Here is a 23641-nt window from a genome sequence, read left to right as displayed (position 1 = left end):
CCCTTTGTATTTTTGTCTAACTTTGACATTGTTTCAGCAGCATGCCTGAACAAAACTGACTTTAACTTTGGAAACAGCAGATTCATTAAGCACAGAGCTAGTGAAGTCCTAAAGAGTCAAATATTCAAAGAAATAAAACAATTAAGAGAGCATAAAACAGCTTTGTTTGCTGAAGTACTTGAAATTGCTTTCCAGACACAAGAAGCACTTAACAGGTCCAACTGACCTCTCAAATAGCTTGACAGCAATCACTCTGATAGGTAGCTAGGTCTCGGGGTGGGATAAAAGGGGAGTGGGTGAAGCTCTGTCCCCACTGGAGTTCATGACAAAATGTCTACAGATTGCAAGAGTGCCAGGATACAACTAGAATTCTGCAAATCTGCTGATATCTGCAGATCATTTTGGGAACTGGATGCAGATACAATTTTGTATCTGTGCTAGGCTTCAGATATAACCCACTAGTTGCCTGTTGTTAATGTTTCTAATCATCAGACATGAAGAAAAATCACAATGAGCACTGTCACACATAATCTTTAATAAAAATATTTTACTCTTGTCACTCTTTTAAACTCACCCATAATTTAGAGGAAAATAATCATGGGAATCTTGGTTCCTGAGAATGTAAGAAATACACAGCATAGTGTAGGGAGAAATCATTGTTATTCTCTGTGTATTCTGACATTACTTACTGACAACGTTTTTATTTAATATTTTTGCTGTCTGAACCACTGCATTTACAGAAACCTAGATCATATTTAGCCTGGAGCTTATCCTTACATATCTTGCTCTGAGTCAGAGTAGACAGAAATTAGTAACTAAAACGAAAGTAGTATTTCTTTACATGCAAACTGCAGCAGCGCGGTATTTTATCAGAGCTGTTAATTATGATGACTATACTTTTGCTTCTAGACTGCAGGTTCAAACAGGGCACAGTTTTTGTAATAACTGAAAGTTATTTGCTATCACTATGGGATCTTAGACAAGAGGATAGTAGACCCTTTTCACCACTAATACAGTATTACTAACAATTCTTCTGTTAGTAATCTAGGCAGGCAGACAAGTCCTGATTAGACGCGAACACTGAACTCACTTCTCCAAAGCTAAGGGAACACATATTGTCTGGAAAATGAAGGAATCTGCACAATTGGTGCTTGTGCTAACCATATTCTGTGAGGTCTTCAGATTTCAATATTCATAATCCCATATCTTTCATGAACACTAAATGCACAGTTCTTAAATAAAGGTTAAATAGCAAATTCTTTGATTCTTTTCTAGTTTCCTATGGAATTCTAACAATGAGGAAGGATGAGCATTAAAATGGAAAAAAGACTGATTTATTCATTAAGCTCCTATTTTGGATGATGTGGAGAGTTGTTGACTCAAACATTCCATTTAAAATACTAGCACAGAGGTATACAGTAAAATACTAGACTAATGGTCTGAGTATGTCAGCCTTCCCCTTACCTGGCCTTTCACCTGGCTTTCAAATTAGGGATGTTGAAATGCATTTATTTGTGTAAATATGTATCTGCTGAAATTTTCAGCGGGTACACGTTTACATGCACGGGAAGGGGAGGTGGGAGCCAGTGCCCCCGTATCTCTCACACCTACCCCACGCTGCTGCCTCTGTATCAGAGGCAGCAGTGCAGGGGGCAGGCAGTTCTGCGGGAGCCAGTGTTCATACCTTCTCCCTCCTATAGGAGGCAGCAGCACGAGGTAGAGGGGAGGCAGCTCCATGGAAGCCAGCAGGCACGGTGAACCAGCTTAAAAGCCAGCTCCCCATGAGCATTGGCTCCTCTCCTTCCCTGTCCCCCTCCTGCCTCTGATATAGAAACAGCAGGAGAGGGTTAACTGATGAACCCAGGTCATCAGTTAACCGTGTACTTGGCTACACATTCAGTTCCCTATTTCAAATATGATGATTATTTCCAAAACAGAATCACTGGCAGCAGTGAGAGGTAGAGATAAAGACTGAGGGCTAGTTTTGTGCATATGTTCGACAATGGGCATAAAACTTAAGGCAAAGTTATAAAAAGATGCAAATTATGGGTAAGATGATGTAGCTCTTGCTCAAATTTAATAGTATTTACAAACAACTACTACATAAGGGTATGTCTACACTACCCTCCTAGTTCGAACTAGCGGGGTAATGTAGGCATACCACACTTGCAAATGAAGCCCGGGATTTGAATTTCCTGGGCTTCATTTGCATAAGCGGGGAGCCGCCATTTTTAAAACCCCGCTGGTAAGAACCCCGTGCAGCGCGGTTACACGGGGCTCGAACTAGGTAGTTCGGACTAGGCTTCCTATTCCGAACTACCGGTACACCGGTAGTGAAACGAGGTGTACCGGTAGTTCGGACTAGGAAGCCTAGTCCGAACTACCTAGTTCAAGCCCTGTGTAGCCACGCTGCACGGGGTTCGAACCAGCGGGGTTTTAAAAATGGCGGCTCCCCGCTTATGCAAATGAAGCCCGGGAAATTCAAATCCCGGGCTTCATTTGCAAGTGCGGTATGCCTACATTACCCCGCTAGTTTGAACTAGCAGGGTAGTGTAGACATACCCTAAGTGCTTTGCAGTGGGATTAGATATTATACAATCTATATCGAAATGTTTTATATCTCTAACTGTCTGATGCAAGAGCATAATCATCTCTGGATCATTTGTACTTGGAAATAACTACTATTACAGCTTGTTGTGAGTGTAAAATTAGAGGCTACACTGGTATTTCCTCTAACAAAAAAACAAAATAACAAAGATCAGCACATCTATTTTAACATGTGCCTTTAAATGTGACATTTAGCATGAATGAACCTTAAAACTATTCACAAAAAGACAACTTTGACTTTTTTTTTTAAATGTAAAACAAAAGATTATGACTACCTACCAGAGAATTAATATCTTCGCTTAGGACATTCTCATACTTTTCTCGTATTACAGCTGTATTTTCCATCACACAAGTAGATGAATTTACTGGCAACAGAACTACTAATAGTGGCAGAATTCCAAAGACAGACCTAAAAAAAACTAAATTACAACATAAATCAAATACATATTTAATAACATGGAGTAGTTTCTATTAACTATTATATAATGATGTGGGTTTTTAGTAACTTTATCTGGGACTTATTGTATAATTTTACCAAATAACTGGTACATTAAAGTCCTTCGTATGAAATGTTGTGAAAATGCCTTTAAACATACCTTTCTGACAAGATATCTTTTAAATACATTTTCAGAGCATGCTGCCCGAGGCGGTGTTAACATGAAATTAATTAATGCAATAACTATATTGAAGGGACAATAATCTCCTTAAGGTTAGTTAGAAATCCTGACTTCCTACAGCATACTGCAGTTGAAATATACAAGTTTTCAAGTATAATTTTATTTTTTAAATGTTGGATTTGTGCTTTAAAATAAAGTTAGTGCTCATGAAAGAGACTGTACTATATGACCTCAGTTGGGAAGGTTGGGCCTCTGAAAGCATCATGCAGTCTGCCAGTCCTAGAAGCTAAAATAGCCTTTATATGCTAACTCTATTTTGAGTGAAGTCAATGCAAAAATCCAGCGGAATTCAATGGGAACAGACTTATGGCCAAGCTAATCTGTAACATAAGCTTCAGCACAGCTCCCTGCCAATGGACCTTAGTGCTATCTTGGAAGGGCTCTCTCTAGGAATAAGGATATAGATCAGTCTTTGTAGCCTGTCAATCCCTCTCCGCTAATATTGTCAATTGAGGTTGTGACAGTAATGTTGACAGAACCACAATTCCATAGAACAGGAGTTCTGAAATTTTACTGAACTATGATTCCTGACAATGAAAATTAATACATTTAGTACATGGTCCTAGGAGGGGGGATAGAAGCCTGAGCTCTGCTGCCCCAGCGGGGGCAGAGGGGATGGCAAAGCTGAAGCTGAAGGGCTTTAGATCTAGGTAGGAGGCCTGTAACCTGATCATCACAGAGGGCCACACCCCTTTAGCCCTGGGTGGTAAGTAGGGCTTCGGCTTTGGCTGTGACCCCAGAGCCCAGTAAGTCTAATGCTAGCCCTGGAGACTCCATTAAAATGGGTTCAGGACACACTCTTTAAGTTCACTGGCTCATCTCTTGAAGTGGGTTTTTTGCCCATGAAAGTTCATGATATTAATATTTTTGTTAGTCTCTAAGGTGTTTGTTAGTTTTAGGTATTTCTAGATCATCTTTCACCAAAATAATAAGCCATAAAATACCCATCCCAGGGAAATAATTTATGGCCACTAGGTCAGGCCTGGATTTTAAACACATGATGAACTAAAGGTGAAAGGCTCAGTATCTCATTACACATTCCCTAACCTAGTCAGGCTTTAAGAACAAATAAAGAAAAGTACATGTAACCCACATTGCACAGGAAGCCTGCACCACTTACCTTGGGGCAAGGGTGGATAAAAATCAGTGATTCAAAAATATATATAAAAAAATCAAAATTTTTATTTAAATTGGATTTTTTTTTGACAAAATGCTTTTTGAGGAAAAAACTTAAAGATAGTTTTTTATTGAGATATATTATAGCTCAAAGATATCTCATCATGGAATAGGGATTAAATTCTGATTCTATAGTATGAAACAATATATTCATGTAATACTTAAGAAAAGTTTTGTAAATCAGTTCCAATAGCTCATGGATTAGGGACCCAATCTTATGGGGTTCCAAAGGCTTCTGTATTTAGGCAGAGGTGGAGAGTAACTAAGTAGAAATACTTCATTACACTACTCAAGTACATTTTTTCAGTATTTGTACTTTACTCAAGTAATTTATTTTTATGAAACTTTGACTTTTACTCAAGTCATTTTTTTAGAAAATATTATATTTTTTACTCTACTACAATTTCTGGAAAGCACTTAGTTACTCACTACTTTCATCATCCTGATTTGCCTAAGCACATCTTCCTGTGCAAGCACCCAATCATCCAAAAAAATAACCAAACAAGCAGCACAATGACCCTGCCAACAAGGAAGCCTTTTAATAGCCCATTAACACCTTTTCATTCAAAAGCAGTATCTATGCAGGCACTGCCAGCCTGAGACCTGAGCAACCATGGCCCCTGCCCAGGGTGATGTGCTGAGGGTGGGGATGCATTTGAATACTCTCAAGTGACCTTCCAAAGGAAGGAAAGAGAGTAGTAAAATACACACCTTGGACCTCAAAAAAGCAGATTTTGACTCCCTCAGAGATCTGATGGAAAGAATCCCCTGGGATGTTAACATGAAGGGGAAAGGAGTCCAGGACAGCTGGCAGTATTTTAAAGAAGCCTTATTGAAGGCACAGAAAGAAACCATCCCGACGCATAGCAAGAGAGGCAAACCTGGTAGGAGACCAGATTGGCTTACAGGGGAAATCCTTGGTGAACTTAAGCACAAAAAGGAAGCTTACAGAAAGTGGAAACTTGGACAAATGACTAGGGAGGAGTTTAAATGTATAGTTCGAGAATGCCGGGGGGCTATCAGGAATGCCAAAGCGCAAATGGAGTTGCGACTGGCTAAGGATGTGAAGGATAACAAGAAAGGTTTCTACAGGCATGTCAACAAGAAGAAGGTGATCAGAGAGGGTGTGCAGTCCCTAATGGATGAAGGAGGTAACCTAGTGACAGAGGATGTGGGGAAAGCTGAAGTACTCAATGCTTTCTTTGCCTCTGTATTCACGGACAAGGTCAGCTCCTGGACTTCTGTGCTAAGTGACGCAAGACAAGAAGAAGATGGACAGCCCTTGGTGGGTAAAGAACAGGTTAGGAACTATTTAGAAAAGCTAAACGTACACAAATCCATGGGTCCAGACTTAATGCACCCGAGGGTACTGAGGGAGTTGGCAAATGTCATTGAGGAGCCTTTGGCCATTATCTTTGAAAAGTCGTGGAGATCGGGCGAAATCCCGGATGATTGGAAAAAGGCAAATGTAGTGCCCATCTTCAAAAAAGGGAAGAAGGACGATCCAGGGAACTATAGGCCGGTCAGTCTTACCTCGGTTCCTGGAAAAATCATGGAAGGGATCCTAAAGGAATCCATTTTGAGACACTTGGATGAGAGGAAAGTGATCAGGAATAGTCAGCATGGATTCACAAAGGGCAAGTCGTGCTTGACCAATCTGATTAGCTTCTATGATGAGGTAACTGGCTCAGTGGACATGGGAAAGTCAGTGGATGTTATATACCTTGACTTTAGCAAGGCTTTTGATACGGTCTCCCACGCTATTCTTGCCAGCTAGTTAAGGGAATGTGGATTGAATAAATGGATGGTAAGATGGATAGAAAGATGGCTAGAAGGCCGGGCCCAGCGGGTAGTGATCAACGGTTCGATGTCAGGATGGAGGTCGGTTTCTAGTGGAGTGCCCCAAGGTTCGGTTCTAGGACCGGTTTTGTTCAATATCTTTATTAATGACCTGGATGAGGGGATAGATTGCACCCTCAGCAAGTTTGCAGATGACACTAAGCTAGGGGGAGAGGTAGATACGCTTAAGGGCAGAGATAGGGTCCAGATTGACTTAGACAAATTGGAGGATTGGGTCACCAGAAATCTCATGAGATTCAACAAAGACAAGTGTAGAGTCCTGCACTTGGGACGGAAGAATCCCAAGCATAGTTACAGGCTGGGGACCAACCAGTTAAGTAGTAGTTCTGCAGAAAAGGACCTGGGGGTTACAGTGGATGAGAAGCTAGATATGAGTCAACAGTGTGCCCTTGTAGCCAAGAAGGCTAATGGCATATTAGGATGCATTAAGAGGAGCATTGCCAGCAGATCCAGAGATGTCATTATTCCCCTTTATTCGGCTTTGGTGAGGCCACATCTGGAGTATTGTGTCTACTTCTGGGCCCCCCACTACAAAAAGGATGCGGAAGCATTGGAGAGGATCCAGCGGAGGGCAACCAAAATGATTAGGGGTCTGGAGCATATGACCTACGAGGAGAGGCTGAGGGACTTGGGTCTGTTTAGTCTGCAGAAGCGAAGAGTGAGGGGGGACTTGATAGCAGCCTTCAACTTCCTGAAGGGAGGTTCCAAAGAGGATGGAGAGAGGCTGTTCTCAGTAGTGACAGATGGCAGAACAAGGAGCAATGGTCTCAAGTTGTGGTGGGAGAGGTCCAGATTGGATATTAGGAAAAACTATTTTACTAGGAGGGTAGTGAAGCATTGGAATGGGTTACCTAGGGAAGTAGTGGAGTCTCCATCCCTAGAGGTGTTTAAGTCTCGGCTTGACAAAGCCCTGGCCGGGTTGATTTAGATGGGATTGATCCTGCCTAGAGCGGGGGGCTGGACTTGACGACCTTCTGAGGTCTCTTCCAGTTCTATGATTCTATGATAAGGGGATGGTTGGATGAAATAACATGATCGTGGTAACTAATTGACCATTCATTATCAGTTGGAAATAGGTCAATGGAGGGATGATAGGAGTTGCTATAGGGAACTTTCTGGGTGTCTGGCTGGTGAGTCTTGCCCACATGCTCAGGGTTTAGCTGATCGCCATATTTGGGGTCAGGAAGGAATTTTCCTTCAGGGTAGATTGGCAGAGGCCCTGGAGGTTTTTCGCCTTCCTCTGTAGCATTGGGCACAGATCACAGCTGAAGGACTCTCTGCATGTTGGGGCCTTCAAAGTATTTGAAGGCTTCAATATCTGAGACATAGGTGAGAGGATTATTCTAAGAGGGGTGGGCGAGATTCTGTGGCCTGCACTGTGCAGGGGGTCAGACTAGATGATCATAATGGTCCCTTCTGACCTTAAAGTCTATGAGTCTATGAGACCTTGCCTGGGGCCAGCCAGTTAAATAGGAGGGAAACCCAGCAGCCACCTCAGCCATGGTCAGGAAGGACAGAGGTATCTCCTTTTGTCAGGTAAATCCTCTGCTCTGAGGAGCTCCCCATTCTCCCTGGGTCAGAGGGCCCCTGTGGCGAGAGGGTGAGGCAGGCTGTGCTGGAAGAGGCTTAGGGTGGGCAGCTGAGTTTGGTGGGGATTGAAGAATTGTGTCTGTGTGCGTAGCTTCCCTCTGTGTGCTGGCTGGCTGGGATTTGGAGCAACCCTGCTATCTGGATGTGTGCTAGTGTGGAGCAGCCACTTCCTGTGTGTCATATCTGAGGGAAAATATTTAATCCAGGGGTGGGGAAACTTCTTTGGGTAAGGGTCCCTGACCCCCAGAAAAATTAGTCAGGGGCCACACACAAGTGAGAAGGGGGGGGGAAAAAACAGAACCCTCACTGATGTGGCCCCCCGCTGAGCAGAAGAAAGACATTCCCTTCGCGCACTAGAGCTTTGGGGGCCCAGGCTAGTAGATTTTATGTGTTCCAGCCTCATGGGAGGATGTCAGGAGGTTGGAGCACCAGCACGAGGCGGGGGGGTGGGGGGGGCTGAGCCTCAGGGTCCAGATCCAGTATGTGGGGGAGAAGCAGCACAGTGCCATGTGCTGCTGCTTATCCTTCCCCTGGCTGGGGGAATGCAGTGCTGGAAACTGCTAGTCAGAGTTTCCCCGCTGCCCCATTAGCCAGATTTCGAGGCTATATCGGAGAGAGATTTTTGTTTCTCCACCTGATTTTTCCCGCAGGTCAGTAGCTCCTGACCCAAAAAAGGTTCCCCACCACTGCTCCACAGTTTTCCAGAAGGAGCATCTTCATCAACAGCTAGGCTGTGTCTACACTGGCATCCCTTCCGGAAAAGGGATGCTAATGTAGCACTTTGGAATAGGCAAATCCGCGGGGGATTTAAATATCCCCCACGGCATTTGCATTAACATGGCTGCCGCTTTTTTCCAGCCTGGGGAAAAGCGCCAGTCTAGACGTGATTCTCTGGAAAATAAGCCCTTTTCCGGAGGACCTCTTATTCCTACTTTGAAGTAGGAATAAGAAATCCTCCGGAAAAGGCTTTATTTTCCGGAGAATAACGTCTAGACTGGCACTTTTCTCCAGCTTTTCCCCAAGCCAGAAAAAAGCGGCAGCCATGTTAATCCAAATGCCGCGGGGGATATTTAAATCCCCCGTGGATTTGCCTATTTCAAAGTCTACATTAGCATCCCTTTTCCGGAAAGGGGTGCCAATGTAGACACAGCCCTATTGTTGTTTCACACACATAAGTATATATGCAGATATATATAAATGCACATTGTGTGTATGAAAAATAATGGTGCCTTATGATAACTCGGGTGGTCAACCATAGATTTTCATAGGATGGCTAGTTTTTACTTTTGGATACTTGAATACAATTAAGATGTGATACTTCTGTACTTTTACTCAAGTAGTTTTCCAGAAGGATACTTTGACTTTTACTTAGTTACATTTTTTTCAAAGTAGCAGTACTTTTACTCAAGTAACTTTTTGGGGTACTTTATCCACCACTGTATTTAGGTTAATCTTTCTATCTATGCAATGGAACTCAGTGCTCAGTCTAGAAGATACCATCAGGGATGGTTAGTTTTGCAGTTCTCAAACTGTGAATTTGTATCTCCACAGATAACATTATTTTTAACAGCAAAACTGTTTTTAAATAAATAAATAAATAAATTAATTAATTAATTAATAGAGGTGAGAAATAATAGACCTCAACCCCATTGTCCCCCTGCAAATTTGTGTACATGGAGTCAATCACTTGCCTCTCTCTAAAAGTGCAAAGTTTCAAAAAATGAACAGAAGGTTGTTGGGAGCGGAACAGATCTGGACAAGGAGAAGTCTGGAGATAAACGTGAGAAGGGAGGGACAGGCAGTAGAAACAAAAGTGAAACTGTTTGAGCAGCATATTCCAGAAGTCTTGATGGTCTTTCTGAGTGTAGCCTTCATTGATTTGAGATCTATCTAGGATGTTAGATATTGGATAACTGAATAATCATATAACCACATGAAATTTTTGCAGTTACATGATTATCTGATAGTCCCCGGGATTCACTCCCAGGGAGACCCCTGGCAGCCTGCACTGCTGCCTCTCTATCAGCTCCCCTCACAGATCAGCTGCCTACCGCCCCATGCTGCTACCTCTGATAGAGAGGAAGCAATGAAGGATGGCAGCAGCCCTTGTCTGTGTGTGGGAGGGGGGGTCTGAGCACCCCACAGACGGGGGCTGCTCAGTGAATGTGAAACACCTGCTGTTGGTGGGGAGCTTAGACCACACACAAGTGAGAAGGGGGAAAAAACCCCAGAACCCTCACTGATGTGGCCCCCTGCTGAGCAGAAGAAAGACATTCCCTTCGCACACTAGAGCTTTGGGGGCCCAGGCTAGTAGATTTTATGTGTTCCAGCCTCTATCCACAGTGAGCCCGAGCCAGTGCAGACACGGCAGCCTCCCCTGCCTCCTCCCCCCTCTGTATGATTGAGAACTCACACTTCATTAACATAGTTCATCATTAAGATCAGGATACGTTCCACCCAACAGAGCAGATATAACAGGCAAATTGTTGGATAAAGTGTATGAAAGAGAAATTGAGCAATGTGCAAAAGGTTCAGAGGGTAAAATTGTTAACCTGAGTCTTGATGGGTGGGGCAATGTCCACAATCACTCTGTAGTATGTGCTTGTGTCACAACAGAAGAAGGGAATGTCTTCCTTATTGAAATAATTGCTGCATCAGGAAATGCATACCCAGCAAAATACCTACAAGAAGTAGCAGTAAAAGCTAAAACAAATTGTGAAAAAAAAATACAATGTATAGTATGCAGCCTAGTCACGGACAATGCTGCAAAGGTGAGAAGAAATTTTGTAGAGAGAGGAGACAATCCCAAGCTAATCACATACGGTTGCAATGCTCATTTGATGCACCTCCTACTCAAAGACTTCAGTGTTGAAGAAATTGCAAAATACTTTGGTCACAACCATTTTGCAGTAGTTGCTCTGAAAAAAGTATGAGGAACCAAGCTAACTCTCCCATAAAGACATGCAATAGACTCAGTAGTGTACTGTTTTGAGCAGTGTATCAAGAACTGGCCTACTCCGATGACAGTTTGTGACCATAATCGTTAAAAAAAAAGACACCATCACAACCAAAATTCTCAAATGGGCTTAAGAGAAATGTTGAACACATTGGCTGTGTCTATATTGGCACCCCTTTCCGGAAAAGGGATGCTAATGAGACCAATCGGAATTGCAAATTCCGCAGGGGATTTAAATATCCCCCGCGGCATTTGCATTTACATGGCCGCCGCTTTTTTCTGGCTCGGGGTTTTGCCAGAGAAAAGCGCCAGTCTAGACGCGATTTTCCGGAAAATAAGCCCTTTTCCGGAAGATCCCTTATTCCTCTGTATCTGCGGCAGCAAGGATGGAGGAAGCAGGATCTGGTGCTGGGGGGAGCTAGCTTAAAGACGATTCTCCCCAGTACCAGTTCCGTGATGCCTCCTGCCCCTCCCACAGTGCTGCTGCCTCTATTAGAGGCAGCAGCTTAGAAGAAGGTGGGGACAGGGGAGGCTGCCATGAAGTAGCCCCTGTCCGTGGGAAATCTGAGCTCCCCATGGACAGCAGCTGCTTTGCATCTACTGGAGCTGCCTCTGTCTGAGGTGAGTCTGGGCCTGCTGCGGGCAGAGGCTGCTTCGCAGTAGCAGCCCCTGTTTGTGGGGGGCCCAAGCTACCTGTGGACAGAGGCAGCAGCATGGGGCAGCAAGTAGCCTGTCTGCAAGGGGAACTTTTTAAAAAATATCTGTCTCATGACACGGAGGCAGCAATATAGGGTGGCAGGGGGCTCCCCAGGAGTGGTGCTGGAAGCACACTGGCTGCTGGGCCCACCCTTGGGGACTATCAAATAGTCATGTAACCACAAAGATTTCATGCAGTTACATGACTATTCAGATACCTGCTATCGAACATCCCTAACAAGCACTATCTCCAGCACATTTTCTTGCAAATATTTTCATTACTTGGTACCATGGTCAAAGCTTAACTGCTGAAGAAGAGGAGTTGCCTATGACATGGGCATCCAGCAATCATTCCTCCACAATGCCAACTATAACAAACTTCAGAGCTAAGGGTGAACCAATCAAGAAATACAGTATGGATGTGTCTAGACTGGCAAGTTTTTCCACAAAATCATATGATTTTGCGGAAAAACTTGCCAGCTGTCTACACTGGCTGCTTGAATTTCCGGAAAAGCACTGACGATCTCATGTAAAATCATCAGTGCTTTTCCAGAAATACTATGCTGCTCCCGTTCGGGCAAAAGTCTTTTTCCGAAAGACTTTTGCGCAAAAGGGCCAGTGTAGACAGCACAGTACCGTTTTCCGCAAAAAAGCCCCGATCGCAAAAATGGCGATCAGGGCTTTTTTGCGGAAAATCACATCTAGATTGGCCACGGACGCTTTTCCACAAAAAGTGCTTTTGCGGAAAAGCATCCTGCCAATCTAGATGCGATTTTTCCGAAAATACTTTTAACAGAAAACTTTTCTGTTAAAAGCATTTTCGGAAAATCATGCCAGTGTAGACGTAGCCTAGATGTTTGCTGATGTTGTTTTAAAGAAAGTCACACTACTGAACTGGAGGAAGTCACTTAGGCACTTGGATTCAGAGACTGTTGAAGTGATAATCTCTCTTTTAAAAAAAGTATGTTCTTCTGCCGGTGTAGAAAGAATATTTTCTTCCTTTGGACTACTCCATTCCAAATTGGGAAATAATTTGGGACCTGAAAAAGCAGGAAAGCTGTTTTTTCTTCTCCAGATTATGAACAAACAGAAATATGCAGGTGAAGATGAGCAGACACCAATATTTTAAGATTCTGATGTTGAGCTGGCTGATGGAGTTGACTTGTTTTTTTAAAAAACATTTAATTTAACTATTTTAGTTAAAATAATTGTAACAAAAAACCCCAAACAAACCTGATTTTAAGGAACTTGAATGTTTAACTAAATTAAAAGGTTCATATGCTTGTTTTGTTAAAATATTACGTTTGCAGTTGAAGAAAAAAATACAGAATACATAAACGTTGTTTTAGTTAAATAAAACAATTTAAATGTCTGTCTGGTGATGTTCTCCTCCAAATACAACATGGGAAGAAAATATTCCAAATATTAATGACTAACCTGTTGAGTTGGAGATAGTTCACCTTGCAATGACTTCACAAATATTTGCTTCAATTATCTTTAGTATATTAAATGACCAAACAATCATTCATTTTCTGATATAGCTGTAAAACTATTCCAAAAAGTTTTCAAAATAAATCACACTTTAAAAATGTATAGTATATACCTTATAAAATGAAACCTATATCTATTTATTCTTCACAAATATGTATTAAGGTTATAACAACCAACAAGAATGCACTTTTATGTAGAAAGCCATGATTAAATCAAGTCTTCTTGACTAGTGATTTAAATCATGATTTACATCAATTTCATTTAAATTAATCCCTACCCTGCTTGAGGCTGTGGATTTCAGTAGGCAAAGTTAGGCATTAAAATGCTGAGTCTAAAACCATGTCTATGCTGCCACTTTACTGCACTGCAACTTTTTTTGCCTAGGGGCATGAAAAAACACCCCTTAAATTTATTACAATGCTTTAAATCCCCACAATAAATGGGCTGCCAGCACTGGGAGCCACGCCCCTCATTTACATAGAGTGCTGGGAGAGCTCTCTCCTAGTGCCGGCGCTGCAGCCACACTTTCACTTTAAAGCAGTGCTGCAGCAACGCTTTAATGTTCTAAGTGTAGATTTAGCCTAAATCTCCTCAGTAGATCTTACCCTAGGCACCTGTCTGCATTTTAGGCTCCTAATTACCTTTGAAAATCTGGCACAAAGCACTTTGTAATCCCTTGAAATTGAAGACATAAATATAGTCATTATAAGGCCAAAAAGTCTATAATTTCTTAGGGCTGTCTCTATAAGTACAGTGGTTCCCAACTTCTGCCAGGCCATGTCCTCACACTGCCAGGCTTTTGATTAGCCCTGCCCACTGGGGTTCCCCATAAAGGAATTCCCTCCCCACCCATTTCACCATTCAACAGCAGGGTGAGTAGGGTGGCAGGTATCTGGGTGTGCTGCAGCTGGAGCCGGGGCTGCGGTAAGGCTGCCCCTACCAGCCCCGGTTCCAGCTCTGGCAGCTACTACATGGCCCAGCTATGAGGGCTGTGTGGAGAGCAGCTGCAGCACTGGGGGGAGTGGCTGAAGCCGCATGGTGGGTGGCTGGGGCCTGCTCGAGGCAGGGGCCTGGGACCTGCTGCAGCTACGTGGCAGGGGCCCTGCTCTTGCTCCAGGCCCTGCTTCTGCTCCGGTGGCCGGGCTCTGCTGCGTGGCAGGGGGGGCTGGGGCCTGTTCCGGGGGCCAGAGCCTGTCACGTGGCAAGGGGCCAGGGCCTGCTCTGGTGGGGGACTGGGACCTGCCACTTTGGGAGAAGGAGGGTTTGGAGCCTGCCTTTGCGGGAGAGTGGGGCTGGGACCTGTTGCATTGCAAGGGGGCCGGTAACTGCTACGGCTGGTGGTGGGGAAGTTGGGGCCTGCTCTGATGGGGGGCTAGGACCTGCTGCAGTTGCTCTGGCTGCCAAGGTTGAATAACATAATGTGGGGGGGAGTTGCAGGGCGTTCAGGAGTCAGGCTTGAAGCATATGAGTGACCTGATGATGGGTGCAAATTTTGGTGAATCTGGAAATATTTTATTTGCATATTCATTATTTGCATAATGAATATGCAAATAAAATGTTGCCAGCCCACCAAAAGTTTGTGAATGGGTTTGCCAGTCCCCAAAATAAAAAAAGATTGGGAACCACTGACATAGTATATCCCTGATCCTGCACTCAGACCTCTGATTCCTACAGAGCCAGAGTTTAAGGCCAGAGGGACCACAAGATCATCTGTTCTGACCTCCTGAATATCACAGTGTTGCACAAATTGCAAGGTTCGTCCCCTAGAGGCTAGTCTAATTTGCCCACAGAAGAGAGTCACACTTTAAGCTGGGTCCAACTCAATTTTATTGTTTGCAAACAATGTTCGGCTGTGGAGCTAAAGCTGCAAAGCAAAGCCGACCCCCAACATCTCATAGGCAGGGGGTCTTATAGGGTTAACATCCTTCCTGGTTTAGGTGCCTTAACATGATAGGTTACTTCATTTTTGACGTTTCGTATTCTTATAGGTTAGGTTTTGTTTCCAAATAAGGGGTAAGTACAGTGCTGGCTTCGCAGTTTACAGTTACTTGTTACAACACTACTTACAACATACAATTAGTACAAGACAAGCAAATTTAGCAACCCCCCCCCCCTCGGGGTGTGTGGGTGTGGGGCATGCGATCTCGCCCTTGTCAGCATTCCTACATAAATCGCTGATATGGCAGAAATATTCAAGCGATTGCAATACATGCCTGTGGTACGTGCACCGTGAGACGAGGCCAATGGCGTTAGGGGACTTGGTCTCCTCTTTTTATATATCAACAGTCCAACACCACCACCCTGGACTCCATTCTAAATTTGGTTCTAGGGTATGGATGTAAAATCCCGGTTGATCCAATGGGTTAAACATTAGGTTAGCCTATCATCTGACTTATTAACCGACTAAGTGAGATCCCTCACTCCCTTGCTACTGGCTCCCAGCCCCCCACACTGGGGATGAGGCTGGTTCTGCCGGCTTTTAGCCCCTATGTGGGGGTTGGGGCTAACATCAACTTCCAGCCCTTCCACCCCACTCTGGAGCAGCCCCTGTCTGCAGGGAGCCTAGGCTCCCCATTAACAAAGGCTGCTGTGGACACCAGAACTGCCCCTGCCTGCTGGGTGCCCAGGCTGCCATAGACAGGGCTGCTCTAAATGAGAACAGCCCTGTCTGCGGTAGGCCTCCTGTGGGTTTAGATCATCCCCCTGTCCATGGCAGGCAGGGAGCTGCTCCTGCCCCACACCGATTTCCAGTTAACCAGAACTGGTAAACATTATCCATTTACGGTGATGATTACTGGTTAACTTTTCACATCCCTAATGTATGGTTTAGAGAGTGTTACAGTCCCTAGGATACTGGGGTTACGTCTAGACTGCATCCCTCTGTCGACAGAGGGATGCAAATCAAGCACGCTGAAATTGCTAATGAAGCAGGGATTTAAATATCCCACGCTGCATTAGCATAAAAATGGCCACCACTTTTTTCAAAATGGAACTTTTTCGAAAGAAAAAAAAACAGCAGTCTAGACACCGATCTGTTGAAAATTAACCCTTTTTCGACAGATCCTGTATTCCTCAAAAAATGAGGTTTACAGGATCTGTCGAGAAAGGGTTTGTTTTCAACAGACACGCATCTAGACTGCCGGGGTTTTATCCCGAAAAAGGTCCATTTCGAAAAAAAGCAACAGCCATGTTTATGCTAATGAAGCACGGGATATTTAAATCCCTGCTTCATTAGCAATTTCGACATGTCTAATCTACATCTCTCTGTTGACAGAGACACAGCGTGGGTGATAATGTGGCACAAGGAGAGAATAGGAGGGAGTGAGATGTACCAATGGCAGAAGCTCATGCAATGGCAAGGAAATGAGCAAGTGGGATGTATCCCAGATAATCCTGGCAAGTGACTGGCACACATACTCTGCAGAGAAAGGCAAAAGAGAGTCAAGGTTGCTACCAATCAGACTTGGGGAAATAATCCTTCTGAACCCTACATATGGTGATCAGCAGGGCTCGCCGAACTGCAGCGAGCCCCGCTCGCCAGCAGCGCTGTCCGGCGATCTGCAACCGAACCCGGCTCTTCCAGGTTACAATCTACTTGCCACGAGCAAGTAGATTGTATTATTTGTCAAGCCCTGGTGATCAGTTAAATCCTGAGTATATGATAAAGAACCAGCCAGACAAGCACTTGAAAAACAGAATGCTCAGTGCTCTGCCAGAGCGCTGGCACGCTCCATCTAGTACCTCATCTCCAGCTGTGGCAATCTTGGATGCTTCGAAAGAAGGTGACCAAAACAAAAAGAAAACACCCCGCATAGAGTGTGTGTAGTGGGGGGAAGGTGGGAGTGGAGGGGGAATAGGAGGGAGGGGAAGAGGGTTTCCTTCCTGCAATTGGCCAGCTGGAGCCCTGAATCATATTGGAGAGGGTCCACAGAAGAGCAACACGAATGATTAAAGGTCTAGAGAACATGACCTATGAAGGAAGACTGAAAGAATTGGGTTTGTTTAGTTTAGAAAAGAGAAGATTGAGGGGGGACATGATAGACGTTTTCAGGTATCTAAAAGGGTGTCATAAGGAGGAGGGAGAAAACTTGTTCATCTTGTCCTCTGAGGATAGAACAAGAAGCAATGGGCTTAAACTGCAGCAAGGGAGGTTTAGGTTGGACATTAGGAAAAAGTTCCTAACTGTCAGGGTAGTCAAACACTGGAATAAATTGCCCAGGGAGGTTGTGGAATCCCCACCTCTGGAGATATTTAAGAGTAAATTAGATAAATGTCTATCAGGGATGGTCTAGACTGTATTTGGTCCTGCCATGTGGGCAGGGGACTGGACTCTATGACCTCTCGAGGTCCCTTTCAGTCCTAGTATTCTATGATAAGCTCTTAGAACCATAAGATGTAAATTGGAAATGATCTTCTATCTACACCTTCATAAGCAACCCTGTCATCAGTCACACACATGCATTATCCAGCTCTGCCTTCACACTAATTAAATCATTTGCCCCTATAACTCCTACAGGGAGGCTGTTCCAGAACCTCATCCCTCTGATCATTAGAAACCTCCTAGTTTCCTGCCTCAGTTTGTTCATGGCCAGTTTATATTCATTTGTTCTTGTGCCAACATTGTCTTAAATAGCTCTTTACCTGCCTTAGGGTGTGTCTAGACTACATGCCTCCTTCGACGGAGGCATGTAGATTAGCCAGATCGGAAGAGGGAAATGAAGCCGCGATTAAAATAATCGCGGCTTCATTTAAATTTAAATGGCTGCCCCGATCTGCCGATCAGCTGTTTGTCGGCAGATCGGGGGAGTCTGGACGCGATGCCCCGACAAAGAAGCCTTTCTTCATCGACACAGGTAAGCCTCGTGAAACCAGGTTTACCTGTGTCGATGAAGAAAGGCTTCTTTGTCGGGGCATCGCGTCCAGACTCCCCCGATCTGCCGACAAACAGCTGATCGGCAGATCGGGGCAGCCATTTAAATTTAAATGAAGCCGCGATTATTTTAATCGCGGCTTCATTTCCCTCTTCCGATCTGGCTAATCTACATGCCTCCGTCGAAGGAGGCATGTAGTCTAGACACACTCTTAGTGGTTAGCTCCACCCTCAATGTATCTATACAGACCAATCATATTCTTTCTCAGCCTTATTTTTGCAAAGCTCAACGAGTCAAACTCTTCCAGTTTTCTCTCATATGATAAGCCTCCAATCCTTCACTCATCATAGTATGTCTTTTCGGCACCCATTCCAGTTTGAATTCAACTTTGACACTTGTAACAAGAATTGTACATAGTATTCCAAATGAGATCATACTAGTACCTTACAAAATGGTATTAATAGTTCTCTAGCTCTACCAGAATATAGCTGAGGAATGGTTCACAATTGCCTTTTTGACAGCTGTATCACACTGGTGGATCAAAGTCATCTTGTGATCAAGGAATACAGCCAGGTCTCTTTCCTCCTCTGTCCCTTCCACCTAAGGAACCCACATCTTATAGCAGAAATTATTATTAGACCTTAGGTACATGACATTTGCACTTTGTACTATTGAATTTATCTCATTTTTGTTATTCTAGTCTTCAAGGTCATCCATATCTTCCTTTATAATATTCCAATCCCCCTTCTTTTGATTATACCATTCCATTTGTACCCCAATGAAATTTCATTAGCACACTCCTATTTTCTGTGCTAAGGTCAGTAATAAAATGAGAGTAAGATTGGGCCTAAAACCAACCCTTGAGGAATGACACTGATAAACTCTTTCCAGTTACTTTTTGTCATAACCTGTTGTCCTTTCCCCCTTTTGCCAGTTCCTTATCCTCCTTACAATTTTTGTACTAATCCCCATTTTCTCTAATGTAACGAACCATTTTCCAGTTGTTTTATATTTCAAAAGACAAACAACAATGCCCCAAGTCTGTTCAATGCAATAGATCCAATCAATAATACTGAACAAGAATTAAGCACATCTCTTACAGATACTGGTATATGGCAACAACACCATAGCCACAGACCCACTTAATTTAGAAGTTTGAGACTAAAGTAACCTGCAAAGGAAAAAGAGGGCATTAAAGGTTTGTTGTGGTATATGTGGGTTTTTTACATTAGTAAATTTGGTCATAATGAAACCATAATACTCATACCATAATAAGAGCCACGAAAGCTCTGCACTTAAGAAGGGAAAAGATTTTCAGTCAGACTTCAGTTTATACATTTTAAAAAGTTAACATCTATTTATCTGCAATGACTCATTGCTGTGTTGGAAAAGGAAACATTTAACAAACTTTTAACAAACACTGCTCTTACACTGCAAGTATATGAATTCATGACTCCTACTTTCTAAAATCCTCAGCCAGCTGGATTTAACAATCCTGGGAGTTCCAGATGCAGGGAAAAGCCCCCATTTACAAAAAGCAACTATTAGTCCCTTCAGTGTTCAAGAAGGGGGGCAGGCAGACACACAATCACTTGTTATACCACACGGGAAAGAGATCACTTCAATTCCCTCAGCAACACCCTAGCAATATCTGTGGATTAAATGATGCTAATAGAAAGCTACCAGCCTGTAGCATCCTCACAGGGTTTCAATGCTTCCAAAAGCCTCCACTGGAAGCTGTTCAGGAGCACCAGCCAGTCCAGGTTGGTCTCTCCCTGCTGTGGCTGGGAGCATCGGGCAGTCTGTGTTCCTTTGGCTCTCAAGCCATGGAAATGCCCCAGTGGCCTGAAGAAGAGGAGCTTCTACAGCCAGCTCCTCAAAGCAGGGGCATGCACAGTGCTCCCAGGAGGAGGGGGATGGCAAGCAGTGGTGCCTCAAGTCAGCAGGGGCACGAAACTTCTTTGGGGCCACGGTGAACATAAGAACAGCCACACTGGAATAGACCAAAGTTTCATCTAGCCCAACATCCTGTCTTCTAATAGTGGCCAATGTGTGGTGCTCCAGAAAGAATGAACAGGACAAGAAATCATAAAGTGATCCATCCCCTGTTGCCCATTCCCAGCTTCTGGCAAACAGAAGCTGACACCATCCTTGCCCTTCCTGGTAAAAAATCCATTGATGGACCTATCCTCCATGAATTTATCTTGCTCCCTTTTTAATCCTGTTAAAATCATGGCCTTCACAGCATCCTCTGGCAAGGAATTCCACAGGTTGTGCATTGTGTGACGAAATACTTCCTTTTGTTTGTTTTAAACCTGCTGCCTAGTTAATTTTATCTGGTGACCCCTAGCTCTCCTGATATGGGAAGGAATAAATATCCTTCTTTAGTCACTTTCTCCACATCAGTCATGATTTTATAAGCCTGGATCATATCTCCCTTGCTTCCCTTAACCCTCTCTTTTCCAACAGCCAGGAGAGGCCAGGTCTTTTAGCAGGGGAGTGTGAGGAGAAGGGAAACAGCAACTCCGGCCCCAGGCGGCAGAAAAACTGCTCCCTCCCCTCTCCCCCCCCCTCCCCCAACAAAAAAAGTAACATTTTCTTCCTGCATGCAGAGCAGGGCTGTGCGGGAGCCTGCAAATCCCAAAAGCTTAACACCCCCAGTCCTTGGGCTGAGGCAGGGGCGCCGACAGCACCTTGGAAGCCGGGATGCGTTGTTTTCCAGGCAAAAGTGTGTGTGGGGGGGGGGGGGGGGGAGACGCAGCCACTAATATTGGGCCAGCTCGTAGGACCCTCACAGCATCTGTATCTGCTGGGCCCGGCGCGCAGCTTCGCGGCCAGGGCGAGGAGCGGCGCGGCGGGTGGGGGCTGCTGGAGCTGAGGAGGGCGGACTGCAAGCGACCCCGCTCTCACCACTGCCCGGGAGCAGCCGGCTGCCCTGCGGGCAGGTGCTCGCGCCAGCCTGGATGGGGCGGCGGAGCTTCCTTGCCCGCTCCCCAACCCCCGCCGCGCTCCCTGGTTTCCCGCTAGCAGGCGGGCAAACGTGGGAACCGGGCGCTTCCACTTTCGCTCTGAAAAGCTGGGAAATTCCCGGTCGGATAGCGGGGATAAAAGCACCGTCGCGGGCGCCGCGGCTGCAGTGCGGGCGGCAGCCGGGAGCCAGCGCAGCCGGGTGAGGCGCGCGCTGCGGGGCGAAGGGCGCGCGCTGCGGGCTGGGGTGCGACGTGCGGGGCGCTCCTTACCATGGGACATGGTCCGCAGGGGGAGGTGGAGAGAGCTGCGCGGGTGGCTTCTCGGTCATGGTGGCGGCAGAGGCACGTCCATGGCGCGTGGCCGCTGCGGGAGGTTGGCGGCGTGCAGAGTCCGCGCCGGGACACGTGCTGCGGGGCGGAGGGGCCGCCGGCGTCCCCTTGACTCACCAGCCCTTTGGCCGCAGCCACCTCGGGGGAGACGCGCTGGCTCCTCGGGGCTCTGCTTTTCCCATGGGACTTCCGCGTGCACAAGCTACTTTCACTTTCCGCTCGGCCCGTGGGGCCCCTGCTCTCCAGCCAGGGCTGCGGGCTCGCGGCTGCCCCGCGGCTGCACGCGGGGCTGGGCCCGGCTCTGGCGCAGGAGATTCCCCTCCCGCGGCAGAGCAGGTGGGGCGGAGAAGTCAGCGCGCTCCTCTCGCGGCTCCCCCCCCCCAGCGCAGAGAGCAAAGCCCGCGCCCCGAGACCGGCCCTGCCAGGGGTCCGCCCTCGCCTGCACCCCAGAGAGCCGGAGCTTGCGGGCAGGGCACAACCCGGGAGTGGGGAAGCAGAGAAGGCGGCAGCGCTGCACGCCAAAGGCAGAGCTCCGCAGAAGTGACAGCTGCAGGCGCTGCTGTGTGCGGCTTGCCCCTGTCAGGGGGAGAGGAGGTGGGATCACACATGCCTTCGCCTTCCACGCCCAATCTCCCGGGGATCCTAGAAGTGCGGGCAGAGGCAGAAGGGTGTACCTTGGCAAGGCGCGTGGAAAGAACCATTCATTAGTAACCGGGGCATTCCGGAAGGCTGCTGCTGTTGTTTGTTTGTTTGGGTAGTTGTGTCTTTAGGGGCGGGGGTGTTTCCCGCGGGGGGGGGGGGGGGCCGATCCCAGAGCGTCCCCACTCCACCTCGGGGGCTATGCCAGCTGGCACCCAGGAACAGGGGATTAAAACTTGCGACGTGCCACGGGGTGCAGGTTACTGTTTTGGATTTCCTGCGCGGCTTTCCAGCACTCCCTCCAGAGCGCGAGCCAGACGCAGTCCGATTGAGTCTGCCTGGACGTACCCACTAGTTTAGCCCGCTGGGTCAGAGGAGAGCAGCGAGTGGAGTAAAGGCAAAGTGAACAGCGTGAAGTAGCGTCAGTGCACCCTGCTCGATGTGAAAGGGTTTGAGACGTTAGGGGGAACAAGCAATGCCTCCCCAGTGAGTCTGCCTGCAGGCATCATTTCACAGCAGTCCCTTCCCTCACTGAAGTCTGTGGAGTCCCGCCCAGTCCCAAGCCACAGCAGTCTGCTCACGGGGATCTCCATGCAGGATCCGGCCCTAACTTTGTTAGCTAGTTACAAGGTATTGAATGGAAAAGAGTTTTTCCTGAGATTACTGAATTCATCGCTGGCTTTTCATTGGTTCTACTTGGCAAGCACCCTACCTGTATCGAAATTTGTCACTTTCTCTGGTCTAAAGTAGCCTGACTGATTGATATTGAAGGCATAGTGCAGGCAGGGCTTATTGATGGGCGAAGCCACTGAGGGGAGGGTCCAGAAGTTTAGGATGGGCATGATTTAGGGGTTTAGCTGTCCTGGCTGTCTTTGAAGGGAGCACTGGTGACCCTGTTCATGATTTGGGATTCATAGGAAAGCACCAGGAGCACTGGAGGGGATGAAAGCTTTGCATTTTAAAGCCCCAGTTTTGCAAACACTCATGCATGTGATGAACTTTATTTACTGAAGTAGCCCTATTGATCTCTGGTGGTATTACTGCTATGAATCAAGGTAGGGGTAGGTATGATTGCAAAATCACAGCGAAAAGATGTACCAAAAGTTATGCAAGCACATGCTAGCAAACTCTTAGTTTGTAAATCTTATAGGAGTACTTGATTTAGCTGGCTTTAGATATTGTGAATAAAAATACTAGAAATCAGCATATAAAAAGATGTGACTATCTCTCTGTCAGTGGTCTCCAAGCTTTTTAAGTATGAGATCACTTTTTGACTTTAAGTGCAATCAAGGATCTACCTCAAACCCAAATACCCTTGCCCCACCTTCTTTGTGCCCCTTCTCTGAGGCCCTGGCCCTGCTCACTCCATCCTCCCACACATTCATCAGGCTGGGGCAGAGGGTTGGGGTGCAGGCTTGGGTCTTGAATTAAGGGATTTGGAGTGTAAGAGGGGCTCTGAACTGAACTTGGAGCAGGCCGTTGGGGTACTGGAGGGGGTTCTAGGTGCAGGCTCTGTGAGGGTATTTGAATGCAGGTGTGCTCTGGGCTAGGGCGGGGCATGGGATGTAGGAGGGGATTCACTACTGGGGTAGGGTTTCAGGATGTGGGCTCCAGCTGGGCATTACTAACCTCAGGTGGCTCCTGATTGGTGCTGCACTGGGGCTAAGGCAGGCTGACTCCTGCCCTCGGCCTGCACCATTCCCAAAAGCAACCAGCAAACTCCCTCCCAGTCCTGTTGTGCTCCCTCTCTCCTTTGTGGAGAAAGGATACAGAGTGGGA

The 23641-nt window shown here is 46.0% G+C and overlaps 1 protein-coding gene across 1 annotated transcript in view; it reads right to left on the bottom strand.

Moving 5' to 3' along the window:
* The window catches only part of IL7 (interleukin 7), a 38809-nt gene extending 16849 nt beyond the window's left edge, over nucleotides 1–21960 (bottom strand). The window contains exons 1-2 of the mRNA XM_075920481.1: nucleotides 21164–21960; nucleotides 2887–3026 (exon numbers count right to left, since the gene is read on the bottom strand). Of these exons, the coding sequence (XP_075776596.1) occupies nucleotides 2887–3026; nucleotides 21164–21173 (150 nt within the window). The 5' untranslated portion in view covers nucleotides 21174–21960. The remainder of the gene's footprint in view (nucleotides 1–2886; nucleotides 3027–21163) is intronic.
* Between the last annotated feature and the right edge of the window lie 1681 nt (nucleotides 21961–23641).

This window comes from Pelodiscus sinensis, chromosome 2, assembly GCF_049634645.1.
Source record: "Pelodiscus sinensis isolate JC-2024 chromosome 2, ASM4963464v1, whole genome shotgun sequence".
Taxonomy (NCBI): domain Eukaryota; kingdom Metazoa; phylum Chordata; order Testudines; family Trionychidae; genus Pelodiscus; species Pelodiscus sinensis.
Note: the sequence above shows the minus strand (reverse complement) of the source record. Positions and strands in the feature narration are given on the sequence as shown.